The sequence below is a fragment of the Sporothrix brasiliensis genome (assembly GCF_000820605.1).
Source record: "Sporothrix brasiliensis 5110 chromosome Unknown Cont20, whole genome shotgun sequence".
Taxonomy (NCBI): domain Eukaryota; kingdom Fungi; phylum Ascomycota; class Sordariomycetes; order Ophiostomatales; family Ophiostomataceae; genus Sporothrix; species Sporothrix brasiliensis.
Window position 1 is genome coordinate 5341620 of NW_024467139.1, and position 13366 is coordinate 5354985.

The 13366-nt window shown below is 55.3% G+C and overlaps 5 protein-coding genes across 5 annotated transcripts; 2 read left to right on the forward strand and 3 right to left on the reverse strand.

Moving 5' to 3' along the window:
- Window positions 1-1866: 1866 nt before the first annotated feature.
- SPBR_06862 (GMP synthase (glutamine-hydrolyzing)) lies at window positions 1867-3880 on the reverse strand (the record flags this gene model as incomplete). The annotated part of the gene is made up of 11 exons (XM_040765118.1): window positions 1867-1903; window positions 1971-2099; window positions 2154-2199; window positions 2263-2515; window positions 2575-2586; window positions 2658-2672; window positions 2730-2758; window positions 2830-2873; window positions 2950-2963; window positions 3022-3116; window positions 3178-3880. The coding sequence occupies 11 exons, from the start codon at window positions 3878-3880 to the stop codon at window positions 1867-1869; spliced, it is 1377 nt and encodes a 458-aa protein (XP_040617414.1).
- A 100-nt stretch (window positions 3881-3980) lies between these two features.
- Window positions 3981-4743, reverse strand: SPBR_07778 (uncharacterized protein; the record flags this gene model as incomplete). The annotated part of the gene is made up of 4 exons (XM_040766032.1): window positions 3981-4036; window positions 4104-4136; window positions 4200-4347; window positions 4693-4743. 4 exons carry the CDS (start codon window positions 4741-4743, stop codon window positions 3981-3983), a joined length of 288 nt encoding a protein of 95 aa, XP_040617415.1.
- An 812-nt stretch (window positions 4744-5555) lies between these two features.
- Window positions 5556-6891, forward strand: SPBR_07307 (translocation protein SEC62; the record flags this gene model as incomplete). Its single annotated transcript, XM_040765561.1, has 2 exons — window positions 5556-6572; window positions 6691-6891. 2 exons carry the CDS (start codon window positions 5556-5558, stop codon window positions 6889-6891), a joined length of 1218 nt encoding a protein of 405 aa, XP_040617416.1.
- A 490-nt stretch (window positions 6892-7381) lies between these two features.
- Window positions 7382-9419, reverse strand: SPBR_06846 (uncharacterized protein; the record flags this gene model as incomplete). Its single annotated transcript, XM_040765102.1, has 2 exons — window positions 7382-8372; window positions 9289-9419. 2 exons carry the CDS (start codon window positions 9417-9419, stop codon window positions 7382-7384), a joined length of 1122 nt encoding a protein of 373 aa, XP_040617417.1.
- Window positions 9420-10094: 675 nt separating this feature from the next.
- On the forward strand, window positions 10095-13330 carry SPBR_06494 (phospholipase D; the record flags this gene model as incomplete). Its single annotated transcript, XM_040764750.1, has 7 exons — window positions 10095-10488; window positions 10551-10561; window positions 10646-10913; window positions 10974-10997; window positions 11089-11208; window positions 11295-11394; window positions 11461-13330. The coding sequence occupies 7 exons, from the start codon at window positions 10095-10097 to the stop codon at window positions 13328-13330; spliced, it is 2787 nt and encodes a 928-aa protein (XP_040617418.1).
- Window positions 13331-13366: the final 36 nt, after the last annotated feature.

The following is a 13366-nucleotide window of genomic DNA, read 5'->3' on the forward strand; positions in this document are numbered from 1 at the left end:
TAGTTTTGTTGTCACGATGCCCATCACCGGACGTTCCTTTCCGTTTGATTTGTTATGTCCCCGTGCGATCCCACGTTTTAGTTTATGCCCGAATCTACGACCAAGCAAGACGAACCGCGTCGAACACACGCCAAAATACGCCGGAAACAGATCACAATATTCCAAGAGCACAGCCCAACATATGGATGTGCCTTCTTTGAAAGCTGACTGGCTAGCAGCCGATCTGACTAGAAAATGTTGGTGCCTGTCGTCCTCAGCCGGGCTCACCTTAAAAGGGCGGTGAGAAGCAAAAAGGAAGTGAGGTCAGCTCGTGGGGAATAGAAAACGGAGAAGGAACAAAAAACGGCTGTGCGATTTGGCTAGTTTGCTAGCGTGCCTGACAAAAGTCGCGATGCAGGCTGTGATTTGTTCGAGACGAATACGACCGGCACAAAAAGAATACAGATGGACAAAGAAAACGACAGATAAAGGACACACGACTCTCCACTCCCCCTTCATGCAGCGCAAGCAGATCGTAAACAATCTACAGCGCAATCCGAGGGGCAGGTCAGATTTACCGGGATGCTCAGATAGTTCTCACATGGGCGTGCTCGGAGTGCAGCGAGACGAAGCTGAAAATAAGTAAATAAATAAAAAATGTGTTTGGAGACGCTTTAGTGCCAGGCGAAGACAAGAGAAGAACGGGATAGGAAGAAGGCGAAGAAAGAAAGGGTCCGAAAAGGAAGGCAGAAGAGGCGAGAAAAGTAAAGATGACAGGATTCGTAGTCATAGGCTGAAAATTCATCAAAACAGGTATGTTACTATAGTTGATGAAAAATCAGCTCAGTTGGGAAGTTGACAGCACAGATGGACAATGACAACTCCATACAAAGGACAATAATCTTTTGGCAAGATGCTCGTACAAAAGCCAACAGTCGATAAGCCACAGATGACTTGCAGCCGAGCGCGGCACGGCGGGATTACCTAGACAGAATAAGAGATAGAAAGCGAGGTCGACGGCCGCAAACCTCACAAGAGGTTGTCATTCTTTCTCTGTGTTAGTGGGACAGTGGAGCCCCGTCAAGGAAAACGCAGGTCGCCCGAGCTGCCGACGGGGCAGCCTCATCTGACGAGATCCCTGCGTTCTCGCCCATAACTGGCTGGTGACAGTCTGCACCTGCGACACACCAATTTGCCCTTGGCGGCCCTCGAGCCCCTGCAGCAGCCAGTCAGGACGCGTTCCCTGGTTCTGGGAAGAGACTAACAAGCTAGCACAGAGTCGTTGGGCTGGGCTGCCTCGGGCAGCAATGCTGCAAATGGCAGAATGGATCGAAACGGGCGGATCGACAACAAGGGTCCCGGAACAGCAAGACGACAGGCCAGCAGGCATCGGTTTTTCGTCGTCTTGGTTCTGTGACAAAATGCCAACCGCGCCTGCCAACAACGTCCTCAGACAGCTCGTCTGCCACCTGGCCTGTGCCGTGCATGATCTGACGTCTGCGGCATATGTGACTAGATGACTTGGCGAGTTGACACGAGTTGCCCTCACTTGACCGCAAGGAGACGAGACAATGTAACCATTTTACTATGAATCCCGGGAACCGCTGGGAAAAAAAAACTGACATGACCTGGTTCTGAACCCTCTTCTATTGGTATTTTATTCTATACAAGAAAACGAAAGCCAAGAAGATAAAAAAAACGAAGAAGAAAAAACAAATACAAAAACCGGCTTCTCTAAGCAAACTCTATATAGAGGATATGATAGAATAGTCTTTTGTTTATGAGAGCTCCTTTTTCCGTCCGCAAACGCTCGGATAATGTGCTTGGAATAATAGAAAACAACTCCCAGACTCCTTTCTCACCGCACTCGTGTCGTGCCTACTCCGGTTACTCCAGCTCAATGGTGCCAGGAGGCTTGGAGGTCCTGTAGATGGGTTAGCTTTAGTTGTCTTACTAACCACAAACAAGACGTGAGGGGAAACGGGGCATACAGGTCATAGGTCACGCGAGAGACGCCGTCCACGCTGTTGACAATCGTGCGGGCAATCTTCTGCAGCAATGCCCAAGGGAACTCGAACGCCTCGGCGCTCATAAAGTCGCTCGTCGTCACGGCGCGGAGGCTGCGGTATGTTAGCAGTGTTTGACTCGAGTGGTGGGTCGCGAAGAGAACGTACATGATAATGTAGCCGTAGACACGCGTGTCGCCCATGACACCGACGGCTGTATTGTTAGCTTGGCATCGTCGTTTTATCGTAAGAAAGAATGCCGTATGGAAGGACATACCCTTGTTGGTGTCGACACCGGCGTAGGCCTGCGACATCTTGTCGTAGATGCCGGCCTCCTTGATCATGCTAATGTAGATGTTGTCGGCCTTGCGCGCAACCTCGACGCGCTCGGGCGTCACCTCGCCCAGAATGCGGATGCCAATGCCCGGGCCGGGGAACGGGTGACGCATGATCAGATCATTGTGGATATTAAGCGTGCGGCCGATGGCGCGGACCTCGTCCTTGAAGAGCAGGCGAAGGGGCTCAAGGAGCTGGTGTTGTTAGTATGGGCGAAGACCATTCGCATCACTCCAGCACGGAAGCCACTTACACGAAGGCCTTGCTGTAAAGGCAGAGGTGTGTCAGTCGTCGTAAGCATTATAATTGTCACATGCAGACATAGTCACAACTTACGCCGTTCATCATGCGCTACAAACAAGTTAGTATATGGATATGTAGAGAAGTGAAAAAACGAAGACAACATACCTCAGGTAGGCCACCGACATTGTGGTGAGCTGTTTGTCTTGTTAGCAGTACTTCTTTCACTCGTTTGAATATCCCCTTCCGCTTCCGACATGTTGCTCACTCTTGATCGTCGCCGAAGGGCCCTTGAAGCTGAGGGACTCGATGCTGCACAACGGTTAGTTTTGAATTTTGTGCCTTCTCAAGACATACGGTGCCTTGCTGGCTTGGACACGAAACATACACATCAGGATACAGCTAGACTCCAATTAGCGACAGATCAGCACACGAAAGGAAACAAAAGGCTCGTCCTTACCGTTCCTTGAAGGAACCACTCCACCTTTCCGGCGTTGGGGGTGTTTTCGGCCTCCTTCTCAATGCGCTCGGCTTCCTTCTCGAACAGGTCGATGACTGACTCGTTAGTTTTTCATACGTGTCGACCGGACGAATGCCGTCGGACCCATGAACCTACAGGTCGATCCAATGATCTTGCGCTTCTTCTCGGGCTCCAGGACACCCGCCAGACGGCCCAGGAACAGGTCCGCCGCGTCCACGACGGTCAGGTTGATGCCCAGGTGCTCGCCCAGCGTCGCCTTGACCTGCTGGCACTCGTTGAGCCGCATCAGGCCATTGTCCACCAGCACCGCGTGGAAGCGGTCACCAATCGCCTCCTTCATCAGCTTGGCCGCCACGGTGCTGTCCACGCCGCCCGACACGGCGCCAATCACCTGCGCACGGTCGCCCACCAGGTGACGGATGCGCGCAATCTCCTGCTCGACAAAGTCGCCCATGACCCAGCTGGGGTTGGCGCCGCAAATGTCGACGCTAAAGTTGCGCAGCAGCTCGCTGCCGCGGGGCGTGTGCTCGAGCTCCGGGTGGAACTGGACACCAAAGATGGCCTTGTCCTTGTGGGCGATGCCGGCAAACTCCGAGTTGGAGGTGCTGGCGACAATGACAAAGCCCTCGGGCAGCGACACGAGCTTGTCAAAGTGGGACATGTAGGCGTGCATGGTCTCGCCGAGGCCAGCAAAGAGACGGTCGACGTGGCCGTCGACCTTGTGGATTGTCACGTCGGCGTGGCCGTACTCGCGCGCCTCGCCGCGGGCAACGTTGGCCGAGTTGATCTGCCATGCGAGCTCCTGGCAGCCGTAGCTAGAGGCACCTGTCAGTTCCATGTCGAGGCGACGTCGGTCGTACAATGGGAGGCAGTCCTACCAAATGCCCCTGCATCCTGTTAGTAAAGAGTCCAGCATGGATAGATATTTGTAAAGGTTATCATTTGGCAACGTACAGGATTGGGACGCCAAGGTCAAAGATGGCAGAGTCGACGTCTACATGGTCAGTACGGGGCTCGGATCGCGATCAAACAAAAGTATGCGAATGTTGGGGACGCCTTACGGGGCGAGCCTTCGTCGTAGACCGAAGAGGGACCTGTTAACGTTAGCAACTATTCCGTAGTCTGTTGAAACCCGTCGTCACCTACGAAAACCTCACCTCCAGACAGGATAATGCCCTTGGGCTTGAAGGGCAGATCGGCCAGCTTCGTCGTGCACGGAAGCATCTCGGCGTAGACATTGAGGCCACGCAGACGGCGCAGGATCAGGTGGCTGGTCTGGCTGCCGAAGTCGAGCACCAGGATGGTCTGTGTCAAACATATTAGCTACGATATCGGTGAAAGGGACACGCTTCCACCCTCTGTATTATCTGTATGGCATGTCTCGTGCTCATTCTTCCGTGTAGCTGAACGGTTGCGTCGTAGAAAGAAGGCAGGTCTCGTTCTCGACACAGCGTGGCTCGTAGGAGGTAATTGTCGGCATTGTCTGTTAAGACTCGAGATTCGGCCACCTCCGCTGTGACTCCGACCCCATGGTCTAGCATTGATCGATCACGATATCGGTGGGCAGCACAGAGACGTCGTAGACCAGCAGTAGACGGACGCTGATAACAAAAAGGTGCAAAGAAAAAAACAGAGGCAAAGGCCACTTACGTCGAACTTGTTGTGCGGCGCCTCGGCCTCGGTAATAGCAGTAGCAGTCATTTTTCGGTCCTTTGTGAGTTTCAGCAAAACAGTCAAGTGTACGGGCGGTCGGATGCTTCGCAATCGTGACGACGTTCGGGTGACTGTTCCCAAAGGAAAAGCGACGAAGAAAAAAAAATGGCCCCGACGCGGTCCTTCCATCGCCGATAAGAAGCGACTTACAGAACTTTTTTAGACTGGGCAGCATACGGCTCAAAAGGTACATTCCTCTCCTCCCAGTCTGCACATATCTCTTTGTACCACAGTTAGTGTGCCCCTCGCCCTATCTTATCCATCCTAAGCCGCCCCGCGATACGGAATGCCATACAGTGTTAAAATACAGTACAATAAACAGATAGAACTGTACGTGCAGCAGCTTGCCAAAACCGGTCCGGACAATCCGCTACCCGCGGCCCAAAGGACCCGCCCAACGCGGCAGGTGCAACCCCTTGTTTAAGCTCCCTTTGAAGACACGTTCCCTTGACAGTGCTACAAAGCGGTAAAGTGTTTTTATTGGAATTGAACAGCGTGCTCTCTCCGAACTCTAAACTATCGTTTTTCTCCCCAAACACAAGCACGGAGGTCTATCGTTTCTATTTGCATCGACAACCCCGACCAGGCACGTTCTGGTTTTTGTCGCATTTGGCAGTGTCTTTTTACCGATCTCCTCGTTTTCGTCTCGTGGCTCCCTTCTCCTGGTTCCGTCGATTTCCGGCTTCTCGGCCACTCTCGACAGCTTTCGACAGCCTCACAGAGCTCCCCGACAAACTCGACGTCTTCCATCCCTCCTCGCTCTCCTTCTTCACACACGCCGTCCCCCAGACACATCCGCGATGCAGCAACCACCGATGATGCAGCCCGGGCAGATGCCGCCCAACATGCCCTCGCCGGAACAGATCCAGGCCATGCAACGGCAGCTTGCCATCGACGCCCAAAAAGCAGGCATGACCGTTCCCGAGTTCATCCAGCAGCTGCAGCAAAAGGCGCGTCAGCAAATGGCTATGCAGCAAGCAGCGGCCCAACGGGCACAGCAGCAGCAACAAGGCGGCGGCGGCGAGCCGAATGAAGATGGCCACAACCACGATGGCCACGACCACCACAACCATAACCACCCGCCGCCACAGCTGCAGCAGCAGCAGCAGCAGCAGCAGCCCCAACCTATCCAGCCCGGCCCGCCGAACCCTGTAGCCATTGCGCTGGCCAACTTCTTGCGCAGCCAGGACCTCAAGCCGCGCACCGTCATCCTCAACGGCGAGCGCAAAGAAATGTTCCGCGTGAAGCGCGCGCTGCGCGCTATCCAGTCGCCGGCCTACGAAAAGGCGCGCAAGAAGACACCCGGTCTGCCCGAGGTTACGGATCGTGCGTCGCTCGAGAACACGTTCAAGCTGCTTCCGCTGTCGATGCTGGCGCTGCGCGTCAACAAGGCGGCCGACGAGCACGAGGGCCACAACCACGGCGCCGACGAAAAGAAGAAGAAGAAGGTGAAGCGTGTCAAGGGCCAGTGGACTGTGAACATTGAGCGGCAGCAGGACGCGGGCGACGACATGTACTACGTGTGGCTCTATGAGGGCTCGCAGGTGATGCGCAAGGTCTACGCCGGCCTGGCACTGCTGGCCATCTTTGCCGTCGTGCTGTACCCGCTGTGGCCGCTGCGCATGCGCCAAGGCGTCTACTACCTGAGCTGGGGCTTCCTCGGCCTGCTGGGCCTGTTCTTCTTGATGGCCATCTTCCGTGTGATTTTGTTCTGCATCACCTACTTTGTGCTGCCGCCCGGCCTGTGGCTGTACCCGAACCTATGGGAGGACGTTTCTTTCATGGACAGTTTCCGCCCCGTATGGGCATGGCATGATGTGAGTTTTGGAGAGTTTTTTTTTTTTTTCTGGTCCCCCCTCTTTGTTTGTTTTTTTCTCTCTCTCACCGTTATTGTGCCCTTCTTCTCCCGTCCTGGAAATCTACTAACAATCACAGCCCAACCCGAAGAAGAAGAAGAAGGCCAACAAGGCGAGTTCGGCGAGCGCCGGCCAGGCCCACTTTGCCGGTACGACCGGTCAGCCGGCGCCGGCCACGGCCACGACGACTGGCACCGACACCCAGATCAACGCGGCACCGGCGCAACGGACAGCCTATAAGTCACCACAAGTCGAGGAGGTGGACGATGACGAGGAGTAGATTGTTGGCCAACAAAAAGGAGAATGGGCCGTGGGCGGCTTGCATGTCATGTATTGGTCGGAGCACGTCTGCTCGAGGAAGTGGTGGTATAACAAAAACCGAACGATAGAGATACAATTGTGTGGCGTTGGGAAAAGGGGAATAGGCTCGTCTTTTTTTTTGACCCTGGCAAAAGTAACAACCGAAAAGCATTGATGTGGTATACAGCGCTTCGGTGGTGTTTACCTTTGCTATATAACTGAGCTGGCTGACGTTTATTGGATTTTGATTGTACTTTATACGTTCTTGTAATAAAAATGCTTTTGTTATTATCCGCAGCCATCGCATTTTAAAGAGGATATACTCCCGTAACCAAGATGATATTCAAAACTCCTCCGTACTTGCCCGGGCGAAAATATTTAAAACTACCATCACAATAATAATAAAAAAATGCACAAAAAAAAACTGTCCAAGCCACTACTTTGCAAATTCCAGACCCAGCCCGAGGAGATTATGATTGGCCCTGCTCTTGCTGGTAGGCTCGTAACAGGTCCTTGTAAAAGATGGACTGTGCCCGCTTCTCGCCCGTCGACGGCCGCAGCACCATCCCCGGAATCTGGCCCACTTCCGTGAAGCCCAGCGCCGAGTACATGGATGCCGTGTTTGACTTGCTCTCGGCCTCGGCGGTCAGCAGCGTCCGCCCCTCCAGCAGGGCCTGCCGCTCGACCGTCTGCAGCAGCTGCCGCTCGCCGCCCAGTTGCCGGTACTGCAGATTCACCAGCAGCAGCTCCACCGACGCCACGTGCGGGCTCGTCTCGGCCGGGTGGCTGCGCAGCATGATGACGCCCACCAGGTCCGGTCCGGCCGCTTTGGCTGGTGCTACCGTCGAAGACGACACGGGCGACGACCGCAGCAGCAAAAAGACGGCCGAGGTGGTCAGCCGGTCGCGCCACCAGTCAAGCAGCTTCTCGTGGTTCAAAGGCGGCGCAAAGCTGCCGGACAGGTTGTCGGATGTGATGCGTGCGCCGTGGAGGGCAGCGAGGTAGAGGACGAGGTGGCTGTGGACGGCAGGGTTGTACTTTTGGACATGCGCCGCGGGTATGGAGGCTGCATCAGGCGAGGCCACATGGGAGGCTGCCGATGCGGCTGGCGACGGTCTCGGAGAGGCAGAGGCGCCGCCCAGAGGCGCGGCTGGTGCTGGAGATGCGGTCGGGGACGCGGTCGAGACGTGGTGATGTGCGCCGGGGGTGTTAGCCGCAGCCGCCGCCGCCGCCGCAGCGACGGACGCGGCAGCCGACGCTGCGTACGCGGAGGCCGAGTTCGATGCATTGGCCGGCGACACGAACAATGCATCGTCCGCTTCTGACGAGGAGGCGGCGTCTTCTGTTGCGTCGCGGTCTTGTGCGCCGTGCGGGTGTGGGGAATGCATGGCCGTGGAGGCCTCAGAGCCGGTGATGGCCGGGTCGACCAACGAGTTGGACGGGGCCATCATGGGCAGTATGCTGTGGGTGAGTGTGTAGGAAAGGCCAATGGGCGACCGAGTGCCGTTAAGTCTCTTCTCGTGTCGCGATCGCGTGGTGTCAATGGTTCAGGACGCGAGTCAATGGAACGTCAGGATGTTTAGAACAGTTCAATTGGTGATAAGCTGGAGCACGAAAGCGTCATTCTGTCGTCGAGTCGCAAGAGACGTATGCACGTTGTGATGCAGTTTGTTAGAACGGTTGCTTTGAGGACAAACAGTCGTCGCGACAAGACAATGAAGAGACAAAGGCACGAGCTTTGTTGTCGCCGCGGCGGATCCTAGGCGCTAAAAACCCTCGCTGCTGGCTGGCTTTGTTTGCAGTCCCACCCCACTGACGTACGGTACTCACGTGCACACACCACTGAGCATGACGGAGGAAGGCGCGACTGTCATCGCCAAGTGATCTGAGCAGGCGCACGTCGTTAGCAGTTGCTTGTTTTGAAGTCACAAAGGCCTCTTACCTATTACAGTACCTAGATGTCAACTGGAATCTTGTGTAATTACATATTAGGTCCAGGTACACAAAAAACATAAAAAAAGAAAGAAAAAAAAGAAACAGCTTTTGGCGATAGCTTTCAGCAACACCAAAGCTGTACAAATCTCGAAACGTTTGTAACTCCGCGCCACTTGCATTTCATATTTCATGCATGTTGACCTGTGCCCCTGCATCTGATCTGGCGGTCGCCAAAGTGGCGCCTGCGACGTGTCAGCGTTGTCGCTGCAAAGAATCATCAACTCACTTGAAGTCACTTTGAAGTCTTGGAGCTCTCTTCCATCATCTGATGCTTTCTGCCTCCTCAGTACGAACAAAGCGACACGGTTGACCACCTCGCCGTCTCACTGTCTCGCAAGAGTCCACCCTGCATCAAACGGCACCCTGCAGGAACGTCTCCTACCTCTTGGCCTCAATCCTGCGGCGCTTCGCCACGGCCGTGCATCGCATCATCATCATGCGTTCCTCAACGCCTTGCTTGCCGTGGCATGTTTGACGTTCGCTAATCGTTTGTCTGTTGTTTAGGCTGGCCATGGCTTGTGAGTCTTTAGAAAGTACTCGCCATGTGCCTCCAGTTAGTGGCGGGTGATGCCCCGAATGCGAGCAAATAGCGTGCAGTCCAATCGCCAGCCTTACCAGGCGACCTTAAATACGACCTTTCGAGCTTGTCAGTTGACCAGCTAAGCACGGCCAGGCACATGTTGGGGTCAGTGGGGAAGAGCGCAGAGGGGGTGAGATGCCATGTGCGTTGCCTTTTTTCTTTTGCTCTTCTACGATTGTCCTGTCTGTCCTGTGAAGCTCCTTTCGTTTTCTTGTTTCTTGTTTTCTTGTTTTATTTTTTGTTCGTCTTTACACTCTCTCGTCCTTTTTTCCAACTTCCTTTTCAGGGTCCGTTTCCATGTTGCCCCTCCCACACGGCTGCGCTATCCTCAACACAGCAACGTCGAAACCTAAGTAGCTCCGCCATCATCCGCCGTCAGCTCCCACTCAGCTCAATAACAGATTCAGCCGTCGCAGAGCGCCCCGCGACGAAGAGGAATTACTTGTAAGAAAAAAAGCCGCGTGGCACTACGCCAGGATCCCGAGTTTAGAGGGGTTGGTTTTTATCTTGTTTACTTTTCTATGTCGTCCTTAATGCTAACCTTCCCAGAACAAGACGGAAGAGAAACACAAGGGTTCGGAAATACGTCGAACAGCAAGGACATCACCATGCAAAACATCTTCCACAAGGTCGAAAGCGGCATCGACGGCCTGTTTCATGGCGGCGAGCACCACTCGCACACACACCATGGCTACGACTGTGCCGAGTCGCACTCGGACGAGCATAACGGCAACCGCTTCCAGTCCTTTGCGCCGCAGACCACGGGTCGCGCCAAGTGGTACGTCGATGGCTGCTCGTACTTTTGGGCCGTGTCCGAGGCTCTCGCGCAGGCCCGCGAGACCATCTACATTCTCGATTGGTGGTTGAGCCCCGAGCTATACCTACGCCGCCCGCCGTCGAGCAACGAGCAGTACCGCCTCGACCGGATGCTCAAAGCGGCTGCCGAGCGCGGTGTGCAAATCCGTGTCATTGTGTACAAGGAGGTGCCGCAGGCCCTGACGTGTAAGTGTTCCTGTGACGTTTACACGAGCATCCGGAAACTCGTCTTTGCTAACATCACCCAGTGAACTCAGAGGTATATTTCAGTGCCTTCCAACTAATTTTCACTGTATTCATATCAAAAAGTGGCTGTTACTGACTCTGACTTCTGCCATGCCAGCACACCAAGCATGCCCTCGAAGCCCTGCATCCCAACATTCGCGTCTTCCGGCACCCGGACCATCTACCGAGCGGCCACGACTTTCAGGCCGATTTTGAGTCTGCTTTCAAGAACATGAACCTGCGTACTTTCGACCTTAGTAAGCTTGGAAAAGACGCGCTCAAGACGCTCTACGGCACCTCCGACGACGTGGTCCTGTACTGGGCGCACCACGAGAAGCTGTGCGTCATCGATGGCCACATTGCCTTTATGGGCGGCCTTGATTTGTGTACGTGAAGTCGAACAAGGGGTTCGGTCGACATTTATCTTACATGCACTAACATCGCAGGTTTTGGACGCTGGGACACCAATAGTAAGTCGATGTGTGACCACGGGTGGATCATGTGAGACATAAAGGCACGAGGGAAAGTGAGAGACAATGGAAAGACGATGCCAACCATTAGGTCACCCCATTGCCGATGCCCACCCCGAGAACTTGGACGATATCCTCTTCCCGGGCCAGGACTACAACAATGCACGCGTCTACGATTTTGAGGACGTCGACAAATGGGAGAATAACAAACGTTAGTGCCTCGAATTCCACATTCCCCCCCCCCCTCATCCCCTCACTCCCCCCTTTGATCGCCGTTTTCTTTATTAACGCTTCCAGTCGACCGTACGAAGAGTTCCCGTATGGGCTGGTCCGACATCAGCATCAGTCTATCTGGTCACATCGTAAACAGCCTCGTCACACACTTCATCGACAGATGGTACGTCGCTGTTGGCCTTGAACTTCCCTTTCTGAAATTATGTTAACCACCTCCTCACCGTTATAGGAACTACATCTTCAACGGCAAGTACGTCTCTCGCAACGAGGGCTATGAGAAAATACCGTTTCCGTTGAAGTTACACCATGTTCCCGACAGCCTGCGTGACACAGGCGAGTCCATCTATGCAGGCGGTCAGCGCTTTGTTGGCGGCATCCAGCGTCATTTGCACCATGGCATGAGCCGTATGTTAGGCGAGAGCGACGGTGAAGAAGGTGGTGAAGAGCGGTCCCGGGACGGTAGCCATCACCAAAGTTACGGCCAGGGCCATGGTCCGGCTTTCGGCAGTGGTGACCTGGGCGGTGTGCACATCCAGCTCACTCGCAGCTGCTGCCAGTGGTCTGCGGGCCACAAGATCGAGCACTCCATTGCCAATGCCTACATATCCGCCATCCTGAACGCCGAGCACTTTGTCTACATTGAGAACCAGTTCTTCATTACCGCCACCAGCGACGACCAGCACCCCGTCAGCAACAAGATCGGCCGCGCCATTGTCCAACGCATCGTGCGCGCGCACGAACAGGGTGACAAATTTGGCATGGTTGTCTGCATCCCTGCCGTGCCCGGCTTTGCCGGCGACTTGCACGCCGACGGCGCTCTCGGCACGCGTGCTATTATGGAGTACCAATACAACAGCATCAACCGTGGTAAGAACAGCATCTACGGCGCACTGATCGCCGCTGGCGTCTCCGATCCTGCACACTACCTGCGCTTCTACAACCTGCGCAACTACGATCGTATCAATACTACGCCGCTCATGGGCCGTGCCGAAAAGGCCAGTGGCGTCGCATACGAGGACGCGCGCCGCGAGTTTGACGATGCCGTCGAATCTGGGTACGACGGCTACAGCCGCGAAGGGGGCAAGGTCCACAGCGAGCTTGGTGACAGCTACCGTCGCTACCAGGCCGGTGCTGCCGACATCACTCGCGATCAGCCGGACCTGCTCAAGACCGCGGACACCGTCTCGGCCTCGTACATGGACGGTGGCCCAGATCTGACAAAGCGGGGATGGATGGGCGAGGGCGCGCCGGGCCTCACTGGGGACGGCGGTGATGCTGAGCTTGCGGCGTTCGTAAGCGAGGAGCTGTACATCCACACCAAGGTGCTCATCGCCGACGACCGTCTCGTCATCTGCGGCAGCGCCAATCTCAATGACCGCTCGCAACTCGGCTCGCACGACTCGGAAATCGCCGTCGTCATCGAAGACCCAGAGCACCCCGTCCACACCACCATGGGCGGCAACCCGTATGTCGTGGGTGCCTTCCCGGCCAGCCTGCGCCGCCATCTGTTCCGCAAGCACATTGGCCTGCTGCCTGACCAGCGCTGGGACCAGCCCACGCAGAACTTCTCGCCCATTACCGTGGCGCCAAACGCGTATGACTGGGACAGCCCGGCCGACCGACTGGTATCGGACCCTCTGAGCGCCAACTTTACGCGTCTCTGGCAGACGACTGCCGCCACCAACACCGCCGTCTTTGACGACGTCTTCCACTGCGTGCCCTCGGACCGCGTCCGCAACTGGGACCAGTACGACTCGTATTTTTCACAGTACTTTAAGATGCCCGGTGCGAAAGAGGATGAGAGCGCCAAGCGCAAGAACAAAGACAAGAAGGAACAGGACAAAGCAGTGGCCGCGTTGCATCCATCCCAAGATGGGCACGATGCTCCGAACACCCCATCACCGTCCACACCGCCGACCAAGGTCGACTACGGCCATGTCGTTCCCAGCTATCCTGGCGGTGTCGTCGCTGTTAAGGAGCGCCTGGCCGAGGTGCGCGGCAACCTGGTTGAGATGCCGCTCAACTTCTTGATCGAGGTCAAGGACCTGGCCAAGGAGGGTCTCACGCTCAACTCGCTGACGGATGAGCTCTACACATAGAGAGGCAGTTTTAGGGAAATAGGGAAATTAGGAAAG